The sequence below is a fragment of the Gallinula chloropus genome (genome assembly GCF_964237585.1).
Source record: "Gallinula chloropus genome assembly, chromosome: 2".
NCBI classification, from domain to species: Eukaryota; Metazoa; Chordata; class Aves; order Gruiformes; family Rallidae; genus Gallinula; species Gallinula chloropus.
Genome location: NC_140086.1, coordinates 29,394,388 through 29,415,244, shown reverse-complemented (window position 1 = coordinate 29,415,244; position 20,857 = coordinate 29,394,388). Strand labels below are relative to the sequence as shown.

The 20,857-nt window shown below is 37.8% G+C and overlaps 1 protein-coding gene across 1 annotated transcript; it reads left to right on the top strand.

Moving 5' to 3' along the window:
* The first annotated feature begins 1,352 nt into the window (after window positions 1-1,352).
* Window positions 1,353-20,596, top strand: ATP6V0D2 (ATPase H+ transporting V0 subunit d2). Its single transcript, XM_084279896.1, has 8 exons — window positions 1,353-1,502; window positions 7,592-7,763; window positions 9,501-9,679; window positions 12,310-12,389; window positions 14,255-14,332; window positions 18,106-18,282; window positions 19,651-19,728; window positions 20,254-20,596. Exons 1-8 carry the CDS (start codon window positions 1,373-1,375, stop codon window positions 20,413-20,415), a joined length of 1,056 nt encoding a protein of 351 aa, XP_084136022.1. The 5' UTR covers window positions 1,353-1,372; the 3' UTR covers window positions 20,416-20,596.
* Window positions 20,597-20,857: the final 261 nt, after the last annotated feature.

The window sequence follows — 20,857 nt, the reverse complement described above, 5'->3', positions numbered from 1 at the left end:
TCCAAGCTGTCATCAGTACCTCAGCTCCCAGGGCAGGGGTGAAAGTCTCCCAGTCACAGCCTTGTCCCCGTGGCTGTCAACTCAATGCTCACTGCAGGCCACACTTCAGTGTAGGAGATCAATAGAAAACCCCAGGTGCACATCTTCAGAGGACACAATACACCCAACATGTTGAAAGCTCTGAAAACTGAGCCTAAGCATTGAGACATGGATGTCAGACAGCTGTTGTAGTTTCTGTTGCTGTTGCTAAGCCCCTAACCAGGTGGCAGTCTGCAGACACCTCATTGCGACGTTCCCGAGCTCCAGTTAACTACAGATCTAAATGTCACCCGGTGTGTAAGAGGACTTTGCCTTCCAGTGAGGCTTGCAGACGTGTGTAGCATACGGCACCGAATTCAGGGAGAAAAAAGGCCGTTTGATGTCGACTACAGAAGCATAGCCACTCTGAACTGTCAGCTTTGGGGCACCTAAATGTGAAAGGCAGAAGACTTCATTCAGTACAAAACTCACTGTTAGATTTAGCAGCTTTGAGTATAAATTGAATCAAAATCAGGAAGTCTAAAAATGCTCTAAACCTGCATTATTGAAATTAGGATTCCTATTTTCACAATCTTCATTTAGTAAGTTGAAAAATATGAGTCATTTCAACATCTTAGTGAATATATGCAGAGTATTTTGACTGAAACTTGGACAAACAATAGTTTTGAGGAAAGTTCTGGATATTCACTTTAAAGGCTAATGAAAGTCAAACCCTTCAAAGACCTTTCACCTGCAGGCATGATCTAATGGCCAGGATCTTATAATTTATATACATATCTCTTGATAAAGATGAGCAGGAGAAAAATTCCATCAATCAAAAATGTGAAAGCCCAAAAGGTATACAGAGACACTGAAAAACCCTCTAAGTTCCTTGAATAGGCCATGCTCTACCACAGCCCACCATATTAGTGCAGAAATAGTTTTTCAGCAGGTATTCATGGATAACTTCCTGTTTATAAGAAATTCATGAAATATGAAAATGCTATCAAACTTTGCAATATGCTTTTTAATTCTCTAGTCAGTACGGAGCACTTTTGTAAGCAATGGTTAATTCTTGCACTTCCTTTTTGCCTTCTCTTTCAACAATAATAGGTTCGCTTACCGGCTTTGACAGGAGGGAGCTGGATTTGGTGGCTGGCTGTTGTGTAAGCATCAATATACTGGAATTACACTTGAGGCAAGAAACAGGAAGAAACCAGCTGGTAAAACACAATCATAGGCTGGCAGGAAATCAGTCACTATTTGTCACTCCTTCAAAGAGGAGGAAAACAGTTGGTGGCAGATATTCAGTACCACCAAGTATCGAACAGAGAGATTAAATCTCCTTTTCTCCATGCCGGGATACTCAGAGTTTTACTTCAATGTGGACCATGGCTACTTGGAGGGTCTGGTCCGAGGGTTCAAAGCCGGGATCTTGACCAGTGCAGACTATGTCAATCTAGCCCAGTGTGAGACACTAGAAGGTAAGTCTGCTGGCTTATTTTATTTAGGAACAAATACTGTTGCTTAGACCTTTGAAGAAGGTGAGGTAAAAGACTGAGTATTGAGAGCTTATCTTAAAAAACAGAGATAACCCTGATGACCTTTGAAGAACTGTTCTTATATTTCAGTATAACAGCTTTCCACAGAAATCACTCCAGGATTGTACAGACTGTGATTTGCCAAGCAATCCAGATGATGGGATTTTCTGGTTTACTGATAAGGGTTGGAAATCTCATCCATACAGTTCTTATGGAGATTGGTAACCTTCTCACAGGTTTTAACCACGCTATAGAACTGTTCAAGTACAGAAGCTTCATATCATTTCTTCTGGATAAAATAGTTCCCTAAATCTTATTAAAAGCTTACAATTTGGCACAGTTTCCCTATAAAAGATATAATTTTATTCCTTTATTACTTTATGATTTTTAGGGCAGTGGGGGACATTCTACTTACCAGGAAGAGAAAAAAAAGGCTTCACAAATATAAAACTAAATGATTCTCAATCTTAAGGAAAAAAAAACCCACAAAACTTTTTTCAAGGTGACTTTGCTACAATCATAATGAGAACACACACTAGTTTCCAAAACAGGTTTCTGTAGCCAAGACTGGTCACAGCCTGATGAAGACAGACTGGTACAAAGAATCATATGACATACCTCTAGACACTTGGCAGGAAAAAAAATACAAAAAATATCCCCCTCACCTTTCTAAAGGAACATAAAGCTTCCTTCCTTGACTCCAAAATAAAACTTATGATTCTACACTGAAATAATGACATGAGGTATATTTGAATTTGAAAAAGGAACAAGGAGAAATAACAAGGTCACTCTGGTTTAAGCATTGGTTGCTTTGTGTATGCAGTAATGGATTTGGGAAAATGACAAGTGAAGGATCTCGTGATTTCTGTACACAGTGGAGTTCGGAGGCTGCCTAAGCTATTAATATAGTAACAACATAATTCTGGGAAGGTTGCTTGCCATTCATGTTGCAGATAAAAACAACTACATTTAAATAGATATATGCAGGTATTTTTACCTGTCAGCAGGATAAATGTCATCTCCTAGTTAAAGAAGAGGTTGTCAGTACAGTCAGTGGCATCTAGAGACTATTCTACTGACCAAGTGCATGTACATACTTGAGCTGATAAACTGGAGAGCTGTATCAGCTCTTCACTTCATACAAGGGCAGTTTAAACACACAGAACACATGTATACACTTAGTCTGAGAACTGAAATCTATTCCTTATGTCAGCTGGACAAAATCAACAGATTTTGCAGCCTTTTTGTATCAGCAGTTGTGTTCTACTCAATTTAAAGTCTCTACAGATACTTTTGATACTGTATTTAATTAAGTCCAAAAGTCCTGCTCCATGAATATATGGACTTCAGAAAAGGTAATAGAGCTTCAAACACATATAAAAGACAAAAAGGGCAGAATAAGGGAATTATTAAACCTTGCTCTCACTTGTCTCTGCAGAGGAGCTCAATAAATGATGTCATTAAAGCTCCATGAAGGAGAAAACCATAACAAAATGAAAAAATCCTGGTTGCTTCTGAGTAAGATGAAAATACATAGAGGTTTAAATCCTTTTAAAAACATGCATGAAAAAAGAATTCCCCTAATCGTTCCAAGAAGCATACTTGTTCATGTTAAGAATAGTAAGGAAAACCCTAAATTTCAAGTTGTGCTACAAGAAAGTTGTTTACAACCAGGAAGATTTCAAACATTTTTGTAATACATAAACCTTCAACATTATTAGGGACATGCAACAAATGGACAGATCACAACAGAGAGATAAAGTAAGATTTATAGTAGAAAGAACACCGACTGCTTTATTTTTTAACCTTCTTCTTTCTAATGTTCATTCAATTTTAGAATGCAAATTATTTCAGCAACAGAAGGAGCAGCCTTCATCAACTTGCCTACGAGCACATCTTTACTACCCACTACAACTTCTCTTTTCTGTCTATTCAGCTGTATCTCTTTCTCCGTCCTAACATTTTCTACTTCTTTTAGACAGTGAACAGATTCTCACCAGTTATCTACCAGCAAATGCATTATTTATAATGACAGTATGACAAATACTGAATTGTACAAGATGCTGAAAACTCTTCTGGCTATATGACACACATAGGATGCTGTAATACTGAGCTTGCATCACGATTATACACTGCACCAAAAGCACAGACCCTTACCTCTAAAGGAGAAAACGGAGCTTTATGCATACACTATATTTTATTTCCAATTAAAACATTTGGCATATGGATTTGTACTGAAATACTATTGTAGTTGTCCCAATAGTGCCTTCAGTTCATGTCTTCCCATTAAAAGGTAATAAATCTACCCCATTCTGCATTCTGTGGCATAGCACCACACCACAAACACTGACCTAAGTTAAAAATATTATAAATATGCTAAACCAAACAAGCAGAAACAGAATCAAAACAACACCATGTAATCCATAAATAGAATCAAAAAGATCTTTTAATTTCAAAGTGGTTTTGGAATCTCTAGAGGGGAAACCATAATTTCAGGACAGAGGAACCGCAAAAAAACCTGTAGGTTGCTGCTTGACATCTGCTTGATAATCATGAAGTGCAACAGTGAGAGGGGAGAAAAGCAAAGGAGGATGCTAATTGACTTATGTTACCACTGTCACCCCTCAATTCAGGGCCACACAGAGAGAAGAGGCCTTCAGCTTAACTCAGACATCCTTTTGGGCTTGTTTGAATTATTATCATTTCCATGGAGCTACCTTGTGGACAGCCACCCTGGCTGAAAACTAGTTTAGCTACTACTTTGGCTTTACGCCATCATCTGTTTCAGGGGAATGGGATCATCAGAGGAACCCTGCTGACAGTCTTTGAAGTAGAATATGGGTCTGGATGTGTGTGTGTGTGTCTGTGTGTGCAGTATTTTATCATTTCCTTGCTTTCTTGTGTGATAAAAAGACTACTGCCCTCTAGAAGGGAGACTAGGTTATAGAAGGACAAACAGCCCAGATCTGCTCCTACCATCACTGAAATCAGTTCATTTAACTTGCCAAAGCCAGGACAAACCAGCATGGGGTGGCTGAAATAGCAGCGTAACTGAGGGTAGACATTAGACAAGACTCCCTTGTGCTCGATGCCAGAAGACCAGGTTCTTGCAATACTTCTTTCCAGTCAGCATCATTCCTGTCTTAACTGCATTCATCTTAACCTAGTCTTGCTCTGTGCAGCAATTCACACTAGATATACTGTTAACTGTGTTTGGTTGCTGTTCAACTATGAGTAAAATCATATGATTTAAAATTACATTATTTAAAATCATACTTTTCCTACATAGGATTTTCCCACATATAATTTTATGAGGAAATACACAATGCAAATAGGTGGGAATAATGTTGACAGCTGAAATACAGGAATTTTCTTTCCTAGGAATCTTGTGGGCATATTGCAAAGTCCAGAGTCTTATATAGGTCTCCAACAGGCCCTGAGCAAAGGAGCAGCTACCATCACTAGAAGTTTTGGTGAACAGGAATATCTGAAGCCCTTGTAATGCTCAGCCATCTACTGTCAGGTCATCAGGTCACATTACCAGTACAAGCGTCTGACTGTGTTAGTCCCCAGGTCTTATTTATGCCAACAGACAAGAGAAAATAATTTAAAACCTGCATGATAATTTAAAACTCCATCATGATGTGGACTCTGATTATGATATTGCTAATTGATACTATATGGCATTGGATGGCTTGTGGATGACTATTTTCTCAATTGTTTTGGCCAACACGGTGAGATAGTTTTGACTATTGTTTCTCACAAATAATATGCATGCTGAAATTTATTAAATCATTCAGAAAATATACTTCTCTAAAGAAGGCTGTGTAAGGGACAGCATCATAATTCCAATATTCCTGGGCATAGTAGTTCCTCTACAGCTTTTGAGGGCCAGGTGGGGCTGTTTAATGTGTTATAGCTAACATTTTCATATGTTACATAAGGACACGGATTTTGAATCCTCCCTGACAATGAGAACTGAGGAAGGTAACACAGTCTTGTCAAGCTACTCTGAAGCAGTTGGGTTTGGTCTCTGTTCATCTCATGATCTTGTTAAACACACTTCAGAATGGTGATATTTGAGTTGGGCTTGGGGCTGATGCTTGAGTTTTGCAGTCTGCTTTTGGTATTAATCCTTTGAAAACCACCGTGTTTAGAATGTGTTATAGAATGTGACTCCAGGTAGGTATCAGCAGTTCACCTGAAAAGGAATTGAGGAAAGCTGGAATTCAGCTCTCTGCAGGTAATGTGGTAGTATTATCTAATCCCACCATATGCTGCTAACAGTTCCAGAGAGCTGAGTAAGGCTGTCCTATTCAAGTGTCTGCTGATGTAATTGCTAAAATGAGCTCCAGTGGCAGCAAAACTGCACAGAAAACTCTGAGGATTATCTATCTCAGTAAGCTAGAGTGCTAGGCGTAGGAGTTCGAGTGTACCATGTACTAGTTCTTTGGCTTTAAGTCTCCATGTAGGCATCCTGATTGCATCCTAGGAATGTACAGATGTGGGGAATTCAGGAGAGAGTAGCTACTACCCTGATAAATGCACACCTTCCTAACTGCTTATTAACTTCACTTATCGGTACACCTTTCTTTTCAGTCAGTGCTGTCCTCTTTCCTAAATATCAGTTCAGATTTTATATCATTATGCAAGCCCAAACCGTATAACATTATCCCAATCTATAATTTACAGTAGTTTTAATAGAGCTTTTGAACATAATTGTGCAATATAGCAGGGGCTTTTCTAAAAGGAAACGTTAAACTGCTTTGAACATTAAGAACCGACTCAAATCCTTACTTTCGCCTCATGCTGGAAAATGATTAGCAGAGGAAATTTGTCAAATGAATTCTTTGATATTAAAAAAAGCTTCTTTCAACTGGTTAGTTGAAAGTTAGTCAACAGCCTAACCATTTTCCTCAGTTATCTGGGTCAGGAACTCAGACAGAATATGTAACGCTAACCCAAGTTTCTGGAACACCTTCTTAGGATCTGGTAGTAGCAGACATAAATTAGATAAAGCCAAACCAGAAATCCTAAGAGAATGCAATTGTGCCCTTTCAAGTGTGCCACTGCAGAGGCCATTTGGAGCCCAGAATCTGAGTCAGGAGAGATAGGGTCTTTTCTTCAGGCAGCCTGATAACATAAGATTAATAATCTTATCTGAGATCTAAATGTTTACTATGAAAATTTAGATCTTAACAAAGTTAAAGGATGATTCCTATTGCTACATAACAGCCCATAGGAATGCAGGAGAGAAAACAACTGACAGTTTGTCACTGAACAGGAGTGGTGCCCTGAACTGAAGTCCCTCAGTTTGTTCAGCCTGGAGAAAAGGACACTGAGGGGAGACCTCATTGAGGTCTATGGCTTCCTGATGAGGGGGAGCAAAGGGGCAGGCACTGATCTCTCTTTAGTGACTAGTGATAGAACCTTAGGTAATGGTATGAAGCTGAGACAGGGGAAGTTTAGGTACCTCTTAGGTACCTTTTAGGAAGAGGTTCTTTACTGAGAAGGCGGTCGGGCACTGGCACAGGCTCCCCAGGGAAGTGGTCACAGCACCAAGTGTGACCAAGTTCAAGAAGCATCTGGACAATGCACTCAGTCACATGCTCTGACTTGGCTGGGCCTGTGTGGAGCCAGGAGTTGGACTCAATGATCCTTATGGGTGCCTTCCAAATCAGGTTACTCTATAATTCTATAAAATCTTCACATTGAACAAATCTTATTGGGAAGGAGCTTGGGACAGCAGTAATTAAGACTGTGCCTGGTGAAACTTCTGACAAAGGTGTAAATTATTTGTGCTTTCCTGTGGCATGAAGTAAGTCTTACTGGTAGAAGGCAGTATAAATTTGCAGAAATTATGCATTTAGTCTGTGTTAAACCTATGGCAAAATTCAGTAGAGTATGATCAGACCCTTTAATATAAAAATATGTTAGAAATGAACATTCTAAAAGTTTGATTTTTTAAAATTTGGTTTGTAGACAATATCATGACAGTTTATTCTCATGATCTTACTTGAATATACTTTCAGATCTGAAGTTACATCTACAGACTACAGACTATGGTAACTTCTTGGCTAACGAAACCGGCCCTCTCACTATTTCCACCATCGATGATAAACTGAAAGCAAAACTCCTCACAGAATTTCATTACTTTAGAAACCATGCTTTTGAACCACTTGCCACTTTTCTGAACTTTATCACGTAAGTAATGTTACCACTTGGCTTACCACATAGACTCAAAGCAAAAGCTACAAGTTAAGACAGTGTAAATGTGTTGTACTTGGATTACTGTTATTTCAAAACCAGAAAAATTACTTTTATACTGCAATATTTACATGTTTTATTTGCTAATATAAGTTCTGAAAAAATATATATCAAGATCTGTTGTCATTGCAATTACTTATTTTAAAGAATAGAAGCAAATATTTTCTGTGTACCGTGTCAGGAAGAGTGGTAGAGATTGAGGAAAATGGTTATGATTTTCAAATATCTTTTAAGTCAGAAAACTTAGAAAACTAAATTTTGTGGGGTTGAGTCATGCAAAATTAGCAGTTTCTTGATGTACAAGGCAGTGGCATATGGCAAGTTCTAGACTTTTTTTAAAGGGGGAAAGACAACACATCATACGCTTGCCATACCTTTTATAGCATTTGAACATTAAACCCAGAAAAAAACTATTAACAGTTAACAAGAACAAGGATCTGCTTTATAACAGTATACCAACAGGGTTAGTGAAATCTCTTTGCCCCAAGTGATTTGAATATATTATAACAAGGACACTAGAATTTTCTGTTTACTTTCAAGGAATATTAGACTATTCAGCTTAGTTTTAAGCTGAATAAGGTTTTATTCTTACCATAACAGCAAAATAAGGCAACTTTTTTTGGGGAGAGGGTGTCAGTGTAGCTGACCAGGTTTAGGTGAATATATCAACAGCATAAATATATCAATAGGATCTTAAATATCCTAGGATCCTAAATGTCCTAGGACAGCTGAGACATGGGGCATGCAATATTTACCTTTTGCTTCAGAGAAATTAAAGTGAAAACATGAAAATTATGAGAGTTCTTTTCTCAGAATGATTGACATGCATGTGTGCACTTGTGTGCACAATCTCTTCACACTTGCTTTGTAGTAATGGAGACACACTAGTTTAATAATTTTAACATGGTTATTAAATCATTGAACTCACAGGTCCCTGAGCCTCCTCCCAGATTTAATCCCTATATTTCTCTAATTTCTTTCTGAATCAACAACAGAAGCTGAAGACTGGCGTCCCTGCTGTGAGCGTCCCAAGGGAATAGCTTTTGCATTTCCAAGTCATTGACAAAACACTTTGTCAGCCTTTCTGACAGTAAAACTAGTAAGAATCTGATAGAAAACTTTTACTGAAAACTTTTGGCAAGAAAGAAATCAGTGAGAACTTGTTTTTAGTTACCTCATGGGAGAATATTTAAAGCTGAATGAAAAGAAACCCCCAAGATGTGTCCATCTGCCCGAACTCTGCAGTTTTAGTGCCATGATTCCCACGCACTTTTTCTATGAAATAAGCAAATCCTTTACTGCAGAAGCTGCTAGCTCAAGTGATTTACTTTTTGATATATTTCATTGTCACTTGTTACAGTGAATCGGCATTTCACAGCTGTTATGCTTATTATATTCACTTTTCAGTTTCCCTTTCTTTGAAAGTGTCCCCTTCTCAAAGTCAGTCATGGTTTAAAATTAATACCGTGTTACCTACTTGCTATTTAAAAACTTCTCTTTCTTTTTGATAAATGAGACATTGACACAGGGTGAACGTACAAGCCTGCAAATACCACAGTCATTTCTGATTTCAGCATTATTACTCATTTTCAAAAAGAGATTTAGACTTTTTCAAAGGAAAATTCATTATAAAGGTAAGGTTAATTTCTTCTATTTTTTTTCTTTGAAATACAGATACAGCTACATGATTGACAATGTAATTCTTTTAATAACTGGCACATTACATCAGCGGCCCATAGCAGAACTCGTTCCCAAGTGCCATCCACTGGGGAGTTTTGAGCAAATGGAAGCAGTCAGCATCGCTTCAAACCCCACTGAGCTGTTCAATGCAATTTTGGTTGACACACCATTAGGTAGGAAAACTAAATTTCTTCCTTGCTTCTTGAAACTCATTCTGCATTCTTAAGAATATCTCAGATGTAATAGCATGTTTTTCACTGATGTGCTGTGTTTTGGTAACACAAAACATGAAGTGTGGATCAAGCACTGCTGAAGCAGTGTTCAGGACATTTTCTAATAACATTTATTAACAGGTTCTGTACCAACCTTTGCTAGCAGACAAAGAAAACAAGAAGTGTAATGGGTATCTTCTGTACCCAAAGTCACTACTGATTTAGAGCATCTAGACTTTATTTCAACACCTGCATCTATAATTAAAATATGTAAGATGAAATCTTGCTTATCCCTCACTAAGGATCAAGAAGCAGACAGCTACTAATAAATATTAGATGTTGTGGTAGAACCTAGATTGCCTCTTGAGATTTGGGCATGATTCAAAACTAGAGAAAAACCTTATTTTGAAAAACTAAATCTCAAATCAAGACTTGGGGATGCCACATTCTGAAACAGGGATGAAACTCTACTCAATGTGCTGCATCAGCCAACACGAACAAACAAAAACTAACCAGCTGTGGAGCACTGATGGGAAGGGTACTGATAATAAGATGGACTAGATGGATTTGAACATCTGTGAAACCACTCTTTGCCCTCATCTCGAGTACTGTGCATGGATTTGGGTTCTGCTTTTCAAGATGGTTTGGTGGGTTGGCCCCATAAAGAAGTCAAACTCCCACCTGGCCACCTTCTCAAGCTCTACCCAAGCACAACAGAGGAGAAAACAGCAGGGGGAGGGAAAAAAATCATGTGGGTTGAGATAACTCACCAAGTACTTTTGCAAATAAAGCAGAATCAACTTGGGGAAAAATTAATGTGATTTATTGTTGACTAACCCTTTAATGTTGGTTGATAATATAGTTAGTGATGCAGGCCTTAGGAAACAAACAGAAAGGGAAAACACATATCCCCGCCCTTTTCCTACTCCTTCACTCCAGGCTTCTCTCATTTGCCCCCTTGTTATCACTGCAGGTTACAGTCAATCCCTTTGGAGGAGTGATGAGCAGCACAAGGAATCTTTGCTAGTCCTTCCTCCTCACACTTATTTCCTCCAGGGTGGGCTCCCCTGGGGGCTGCAGCTCCTCTCAGGAGTACCTGTTCCATCTCAGGTTCTCCAACAGGAAGCAGGGAGTACCTTCTCCAGCACCACAGAGCGACTCCTCCTCCTTCTCTGACCTTGGTGTTTCTCAAATGCATTTCGCTCCTCCTCTACATCCTGCAGGTTTCACCTTTTGTTAAACTCGTTTTCCCAGTGACAGCACCATCTGGGCTGCGGAGCTCAGCTGCGCCCTGTGGTGGGTCCCAGCTGGAGCCAGCTCTGTCCAGCATGGGGAACCCTGGCCTTCCCTCACAGAGGCCGCCCTGCAGCCCCCACTGCTAGTGCCTGGGCACCCACACCCTGCACAGAGGAATCGGAGCAGGCATGGAGCAAGACAGTTAAAATGAATGAGGGGGTAATGCTGCCATGTGCAGAGAGACTGGACAGTTTGGAGAAGACATGGCTAAAGGGAGATATGGACACCCACACCCACAAGAGGGTAGTGTTTTGTCCACAGTGAGCTGAGAATTGTTGCTTGTCAAATCTTTTTAAAGACCAAATCCCAGCAGAAACATAGTTTTAAAACAGGTAAAATAAACTTTTTTTTTTTTTTTTACACAGCTGGTATTAAGTTCCTGGAATATTTTTGCTAAACAAGTTGGTAAAAGCAGACAGTAGGAGCAGATTTTTAAAAAGAGGCGACAAATTCTTGGTCATTATATCTACAAATTTAAACTAAAGGGAACTGTCAGAGATACATCCTCTAATACTGTTCATCCAACAAACTGAATGCTAGGAGAGTATGAAGGTAGAAGACCACAAAAGACAGCCAAGCTCTCATGCTCTCTTTAAACACTATCTCCCACTGCCACCATCAGTGACAATGCTCAGTCAAGCAGCACTGGTCTGTCCCCATTGACATAGCTGTGAGGGACTGGCACACTTTTGTTAGTTACAAACACAGTATTTCCAAGTGGTTTAGCTGCACGAATGAACTTCATCCTCTGCTTTCCCGTTCAAAAACTTGCTCTTTAGCCATTTCTGCAGAGGACATGGAAGCACAGATGGTCAAGGTCAGAGTTTGTGATCCTTACTAGACAAAACTAGTTGCCTTTCCCCTGCTACAGACATACCCAAAGAGGAAGAGGGAAAATAGGGAGGACCATTGTCCTTAACCTCTGTGGAATACCTGCATGATTTTGGACAAAATATTATATTTCATGTTCCCTGCTAGACCATCTCCCTAATGCCCCAACCATATACCTCAGGAAGATTACAGCTTTCATTAGCATTTTTCATCAGATTCTCTCCAGAGATGTGGAATCTGGCTGTGGCACTGATTGACTCCCTTCACAGCAGATTCTCATTAAAAAGGAAGTAGGAGCATAAGGGGAAAATCAAGAGCATTTTTGTTCCTCTCTATTATATCACTCTTTCTTGTACAACAGAAACCTCAGATCCTTGCTCACGCACTGGTGAATGGCAATAGACAAGAGATGCATATTATCAGCATATTGATTTATACTGCAATATAATAAATTCTGCTTTCAGCTGCTTTCTTTCAAGACTGCTTGTCTGAAAATGACCTGGATGAAATGAACATTGAAATAATGCGCAACAAACTGTACAAGGCAAGTTCTTGCAACATAATGATAATATTTGGGGGGTTTCAAAGTGTCTCAGAAAAGGAGGTCAGTATCATTAACCCTGTTTTATGGATGGGGGAAACAGAAGCATGCTGAGATAAAGCAAGCTGTCTGAGGTCGCCTGGTCGATGACAAGTCCAGGAATCAAATCCAGCTCCTTTCATTTGTACTCTGCCGTTTGGAGAGTTTTCAAATTTTAGGTCTGCATCCAAACTCTAATTTAATTTCTCATTAGTGAAAATGCTTTAGATGTCAGACTAATATCCAGATCCATTTGTTTACAAATAACTCGGTCATCCACCAAATGCCATGGAACTGTTAGGTCCTAAGTGAGCCTAGGCAAGCTTTTGGGTAATACTTATTTTTATTTATGGAAGAAAGATGTCATTTAAAAAGTCTAATTGCTTTGTGCCTAGCTTTTTTTTGTTTGTTTGTTTACTTAAGGGTTTTGCATAATTTTCTTCCTTTTAAAATTATCTTTAGCATTGCTACAGCACACTGTTGTAAGGATATGCATTTAACATGTGCCTTGAATTTTCAAAGCATTTTACAAATATTAGCCCACAAGTCAATACTCTTAGGATGGTCTCTTTAAAGGCTATACATATTTCATTCCATTAATGGTTCCTCTTAGTACATTCTCTCCAAATTCTTTGTTATCTTTCTTCCACAGTGGATGGCCGCGACTGCAGGAAATATTCTTACAGTGATCTGATTGCACTAGGGGGAAAGAAAAAAATTATTCTCTTTATCTTATACATGATAGTTATGAATTCCCAAGCCAATAGTTGATTCTTAAATATCCTGATACTTCCCGTCATTGAAAACAACTTCAGTTACACCTAAGCATTTTAATTCTTTCACACTACTACTAAACTAGACACTCTTTTTCCATTTGATAACATACTGATTTGATACTCATATCCCACGTGGATCATCATACACTTACACTTATTAAATTTTTTGTTGTTCTTACTTTTTCCCTCTCACTTTTCCAAGTATCGGGGGGATCATTCTGCAAACACATCTAAATTATTAATATATCCTGTCTCCTCTGCTTTAGCTGCCGTTGTGATCAATTATGATTCAGCTCTGCTATCAGATAGCACTGTACAGAACCTAACACATAATCCCATGCAGCAGATCCCCCTTGAGATGTCTCTATTTAAAATTCATTGAATTGCTAGTTAGTGACAGTTTCTTTCAACAAGACTGCATAAAGTTGTAACAAATGAGTTTTAATAACATAAATGTTCCCTAAGACAGTATTTTGAGGGGTGGAAACACAAGGACCACATCTCAGATAGTCAGGGTCCTTCCTGCACAGGTATTTTGACATAGGTGCAAAGGCCAGAAACCTTAATAGACCAGGGGCTCTGCAGACCAGTATTACAGAAGCTTTGTCTGCTGTTCTGTCCTAATCCAGGGTTTAGGGTAGAGCAGGAGGGATTAGTTTGTGTATCCTCATAGTGCTGGCCCAACAGCTGTGGCATACTCCCAAATCCCCTCCTCCACAGATAAATGCAGAGTTTCCTTCAGCCATCTGCTTGTTATGCAGTGGAAGCTCAGTGGAACTCAAGAACTTCCCTCTTTAGAGAGTAAAGAAAATATAATATTTGTCCTATAATAATTTCTGAAAATGTTTGAACCCATATTGTAATAACAGATATTTGCATTTTGAAACTTCAAATTTTGATCCAGCAAAATAATTAAGCACATGCTTGAATTTAAATTCCTAGGTATAATTATCAAAGTTAATGGAAATGCTTAAAAATTATGTTTCTGACTATGTGTTGTGCTGGTCCAGGTCTTAAGAAGCATTAAAATGTTTCTCTTCTTCTTTCATGTAGTCTTATCTCGAGGGGTTCTATAAGTTTTGTGAAAAACAAGGTGGTACTACAGCAGAAATCATGAGACCTATCCTTGAGGTAAGGAAAACTCGGTCTTTGTACATGAAAGTACTCAATAACTTTTACATAATTAGGTTATTTTATTTTTCCCATTCCTTCTCTCCCCCTTTGCAAAGTTATTTGTCAAATGTTTGCTTCTCTGAATAACAACTGGTTTTCTCAGATGTAATGCTTTATTCTAGGATGACTTTTACTTCTTGACTAGAGAAGCAGCTAGTCCATTACCAGGGAAGAGTTAGCCCCAGTTAATATTTCTTTATAACAGAAAGCAGAACAGAATAAATGGTTCAGTAATCTCATGCTGTTGCCCCTTATCATTTTCCTGTATTATGTAGAAAAATGAACTAAGTGGATTATTCTTACACCACCTAGCTCAAAATTAAATTTGCAATAGCTAAGGTCTGGCCTTTCTGTATATTCATTCATAAATAATCTTCAGATTTCATGGTACTATTAAGCTTGTTTACTTTCCTATTAAAATTAATGGTTGAAGTTAGAGTTGAGTGACCTTTAGAACTAGTGTTATAGAGAAAAGTCCAATGTTACATGTTTTATTTTTGTCTGAGAAGTTCTGTCTTTGACACAATATTCCTAATGTCCTCCTCCTCAGAGCATCCCTGTAGAATAGTGAAAGACATTTTTACATCTATTATTGTAGTAAAAGATGCAGAAATTCCTAGAATTGAGTTCTCAGTATTGAGGTCCACCTTTTCTTTCACATGGTTTATCATAATTCTTCGCAGATTTTGAGAGCCAGGTCACCTATTTGTTTCCAAGAATCTTTTTTCCTGGATAAGCAGAATTTACGCTCTGAAAACTGAATGAACTAAATTCACCAAGTTCTGATGACATCACACTAAAAGTTTGCATTATAAGAAAGAGATAATAACCCTGGGAGCTGACCTCTGATGGAAGAATTAGACTAAATTACATATTACAAAAAATGTCAAAATGGAAATTCAAAATCATTTTTTATTTTACCAGGTCATAATGTTTAGTTTTATGTTATATGGAAAATATTCTCAATTGAATTGACCTGCAATTAAGTATTTTGACTATTTTCCGAAAAAAAATACAAATCAAGGGATTGACTGGCAGAGGTAAAGAGATTTTCCACAGTTCCTTCAGATTTTTCAGAAAGTTCATTTTTAGCTAGAAATTCATGCTGAGAGCAGATTACTTACCACCAGTTGTTTAAGCATGTTTTAAAACTCCATACCAGTTGCAACAGTTTGGTCTGTGATAAGCTTCCTTAAAATCCCTATCTAATGTCAATCAGCTAGGAGGATAAACTTTTCTATGGACCATTTCCTTTTCTATAACAGTTTAATAATCTGAAGACACGCAGAGAGCAGATTGTTGATGGTTGAATTCACAGAAAGCCGAAGTTTAATTATTCAAAATAATACTTTCTATTTATTCTGTAACTTCAGATGCAAAACTACTAACCTGACCGAGTATGAGGTTATTTAGCTCCCCAACTCCTTGACCACCAGTCACAGTACCAACCTTCCACATTAAAAGTACTGATGATCTCTCTGCCACCATGGATGACAAATATTGCCTGTTTAACCCCAAATCTGGCAAAAAAACCCTGCAGGAGAGCACTGCAGCTATTGCTGTGCCTCTTGTCCTGTTACTAGGGCCCCACGGTAATTTTCCCATAGCAGATGTGATTCTTCAGTTTCTCATACAGAAACTAAAGCACCTTGGAAATGGTCATGCTGTGGCTGCGGCTCTACCTGCAGCAATGGCCTCATGGCCTTACTCAGTATGGAGAACCTCATGTGCCAAACAATTTGATGAACTGAGAGGTCTATAAGGATGGGACTGATCCTGCAAATTTTCTCAAACCAGGAGCCACAGAATCAGGCCCCAGATGTGCTAGCATTAGTTGTAGTTGCATGTGAGCATGCTTTTTTTCCCCAGTAAAATATTAGGAATTGAACAGGTGGATTATATATGGAATCAAGAAGTTAAAAAAGCAAAACATTTGTCCTTCCAAAACACTTTCACTGGGGCTGATATGCCTGTTCATAGGGCAAGTGAAATTTGTCCCTGTTATTCATTAGCTAGAAGTCTTTTCAAGCACACTTATTTTCTTCTCATTATTTCTCTATTGTTTATTCACTTTCCTTACTCTGAAGTCAGTGCCAGAGGGCACCTGGGTCCCTGTTACAGCGTGTTCCAGTACACAGGAGTAGGATCTATGAATATGTGCTTAACTGCTAAAGTTGCAGAACTGTGTTGCAACTGCAGTCTTACTACTCAACAGAAAAGAACACCTTTCTGCTTAAAACACTTCAAAAGTTCAGAAAATTTGCAAGCTGCCCAATATGTGCATACAGACTTGCCTACATAATTCCTGCAATTAGCAAGGGCTCTGCTGTTCTTAAAACACGAAATTAAGTAATAAAGGAAAGAAATAAAACCATATCCCATTTGGATCCCGGGACAGAACAACAGATTCAAAACAGACAGAATTGAGTAATATTATTTTTATTTACCATTACATTTTTAGTTCACACTGTAACAATGGCAAGTGAAATTTTGTCTTGTACCAAAGAACAACCTGAGATCTAAACATCACAGTGACTTTCAGTCTACTGCTGCAAGGAAAATACAGATAGTACAGACATCTAAACATGGAAGAAGAAATCTAACCCTTGATTCTATGTGTTAAAAATTAACTGTTATCTGAAGCACTTGAAAACTTCAATTTGCCAATAAACACCTTACTAAATTATTGTCCTGCTTTCGGATGGGATATAGTTAATTTTCTTCCTAGTTGCAGGTCTAGTGCTGTGTTTTGGATTTAGCATGAGAAAGATGTTAAAAAAAACACTGATGTTTTGGCGGTTATTGGGCAATGTTTACACTAACTCAAGGACTTTTCAGCTTCTCAGACTGCCCTGACAGTGAGTAGGCTAGGGGTGCACAAGCTGCTGGGAGGGGACACAGCTGACCCAAACTGGCCAAAGGAATATTTTATTCCGTATGATGTCATACTCTGTATATAACTGTGGGAAGCTGACCAGTGGTTTAGACTATGGCTTGGGAACATCCTGGGCATTGGTGCTCTGCAGGTAGTGAGCAATTCTGCTGTGCATCACTTATTCTGTATATTTTTTTAACAACTGTTATTATTGTTGTTGCTGTTCTTTCCCTTTTCTGTCACATTTAACTGTCTTTATCTCAACCCATGACTTTTACTCTTTGTTTTTCCACAATTCTCTCCACCATCCCATTGTGAGGGGGAGCGAGCAAACAGTGGTGTTGTTTCAGCAGCCTGATGTGTTAAACCACAACAGTTACAATTATGGGTAATCAGAAACTATGGGGTTTTTCTTAAGAATTTACATTCAACCGTTACCCTCAACAGAACAGTTACCCCAGAACAGTAGTACTGATTCTTGGTCCTTTCCTGTATTATTATTATTACATATAAGAGTATTATTTCATAATTTCAGAAGGGTGTGTGAGGACATTTTTGTTTTCAACATCTAAGTAACTAAGTAGGGAAATGAGGAACTAGTAGGGATTATATTTTCAGTGCAAAAATCACAGAATAAAAGCTGTGCCCACAAAACAGTGCTCAATTTTCTAGTTAAAATTTAACAAGTATTTGCAAATATAGGTTTAGAATTGGAAAAAAATATCCTAATACCCTGGATTCCATATTTTTTATATAAATTTCCATGGTTTAATTTACTGAAAAATCCCATAGCCCCACCTTAATTTAGAACGAGATCTCTAACAACACCTGTTTGTTTTTTGTGTTGCTTATTAAGTTTGAGGCAGACAGACGCGCCTTTATCATCACCATTAATTCATTTGGTACTGAGCTGAGTAAAGATGACCGAGAGAAGCTGTACCCAACCTGTGGAAAACTGTATCCAGAAGGCTTACACCTCTTGGCCAATGCAGATGACTACGAGCAAGTGAAGTGTGTTGCAGATTACTATGCAGTACGTACTCTAATTTCTTAAAAAGACAAAATACAAATACTTAAAATAACTTGATGTCAGACAACTTCTAAAGAGTATTCCCATAATTTAAAAACATTTCTGAGAGAGAGAGAGAAACATCAGCGAAGATACAAAAAGATCCCATAAACATGCATACAGAATCAAAGGCCTTTGATATGATGACATAAGATATTCTTACCTTAGTGCAATACAAAGTTCCTCTTACTGTGCTGTTTAAAAAAGACCAAATGATGTTCTAGTAAATAAAACTGTACCTACTTCATTAATGCTCCCCAAATTGAATTTCATTTCACAGCTGCTGCATCCAAGATTTTGGGCCAAAACATAAGTCATTTTAAGACGAGCTGATGAAACAATTCCAGTCACAGATGTGTGCAGACCTGATTTATTGCTAGTGTGCTGTAGAAATGCCCTTCTGAAAAGTTTTCTGCAAATCATTGATGGAATCAAAGAAGTAGAGGAAGGTGTTATTACTGATGCGACTAGGACTAGGGATGAACCGATATGCAACACTTGCTCTATGAATGTGTTACTCTTACTGCCTATATAATATCTAAAGCTACCTCCAACTATGTGCACAAAACAAAATGAGGTCTGGTCCACTGCTTTTTCCACAGAAGAGACAAAGCTGGAGATACGTGTCTGCTCCTGTGCATCAGCAGAGTGTTAGAAGCATGTGTCACCATATCAGGGTAGTACAGAGCAAGTCCATTCATGTGATGGTGGGATATTTAGATGAATTTGGGAGTCACTGTACTAGATCTGTACTGCACTGCTACTTTACAGGAAAAGCAAAACAAATACACAGAGAAGCAAATTACATAGAAATGTAACACGTAAGAAATTAACTCAAATACATCTGCACAGAATATTCAAGGGTGACCTATCACACTAATGGACTTAGATGCAATATTAATGCAGATAAAGCAAATCCAACTGACTACTGGAAAGAAAATAAGCAGCCATGTGAGGATCAGAGTTCAGGGTTTTGGCTCCATTTACAGCTCTGGCTCTGATGGATACTATTTGTACAAGAAGATCAGTGCTCTCTGTCCAAAGGAGTGAAAGGTCATGTGTCATTCTACAGTAAGTCTCTCCTAATGCCTTCAATAAATTATCTTAAGTTATAGGAAATGACAGTAAGAAACACAAGAATAAATTTTATTTTTCTTTTTTTTTGCTGACTATATGCATTTAACTTTTGATTTATGTAGAACTGTCATCTATATGTGTGTTCTTCTATAAAGAAAGATTACTTAATGCAGATTAATTAATAACGTAAGGTATCTGTGCTGCAGAGGACACAACGGTACCTTATTTCCATTGTGTGCTTGTCTATGCTTTTAGGAATACAAGGCTGTATTTGAAGGTGTAGGGAGTGGCACCGGAGAAAAGACACTGGAAGATGCATTTTTTGAACATGAGGTAAGAGCTTCTAACCTTAAAATATGAAAATTAAAGTTGCTCACTTGGAATAAAGTTTAAAACAAGAATGAGATACTAGGCTTTTCATTTTACTATCCTGCATAATTTAATTTTGTATTTAAGAACACAGTATTACTGTATTGTCAGTATTTGGCTGAATTAAAATAGAAGGATTTACCTTTTTAAGTAAAATAAATCCCAGGACATTCTCTTGAAGACTAGTTATAGAACTGATAGCCTATCTATAAGCCATCTCATATAAACCACTTAATGAAATTTACTTTGAATAGTCTGCTGCAGAAGGTATTTCACCACTGTCCTTTACTTACATGTAGTGTTGCCATAGTCTATTACCAAAATTAAACCAGAGATGAAATTTCAAGTATATTTATACTAAAAAGACTCCTAAATATAGTCATGATTGCAAAGTTATGTGGAAATCTTGGCCATAAAAGCTACCACATAAAGATCACATTTGCTCTCTTTAATATTTTCATCATAAAACTTGTTTCATCTTTTCCACAGGTAAAGCTGAACGTGCTTGCATTCAACAACCAGTTTCATTTTGGAGTATTTTATGCCTATGTAAAGTTAAAAGAACAAGAATGCAGGAATATTGTATGGATTGCTGAATGCATTTCTCAGAGACACAGAACCAAAATTAACAACTACATTCCAATTTTCTAAATCTGAGAATTTATAATCCTACAATGCCTGAAAAGATGCATTATTTCATAGAAAAGAAGGAAAATCTTATTTCAAAAGTAAAGTTTAACAGATGTTTTCAACTGTATCAATGATCCACTTATACAGAGGTGGAAAAAAAAGTAATGTAATTACAGATATGAGTACTTTATAAGGAAATATTAATGGGCTTATTCATAGTTTTTGTAGGTAGATGTTTTCATTCAAGTGATCAATAAAAACTCTCTCCAATGTTTTACATACATATTATTTTTCTTTCACAGAAGCAAGCTTTCTATCAATGACATCTGAAAGGCTCTTTAGTGGCTTAATTTTGAATTAACAGTTTCCTGAAAGGGTCAATGAGCTGACTACTTGTGTCCTATATTTAAGGTCTTCACGGCATACAAGATTGTATGAAGGACTTAGTGCCCAAATAAGAGAG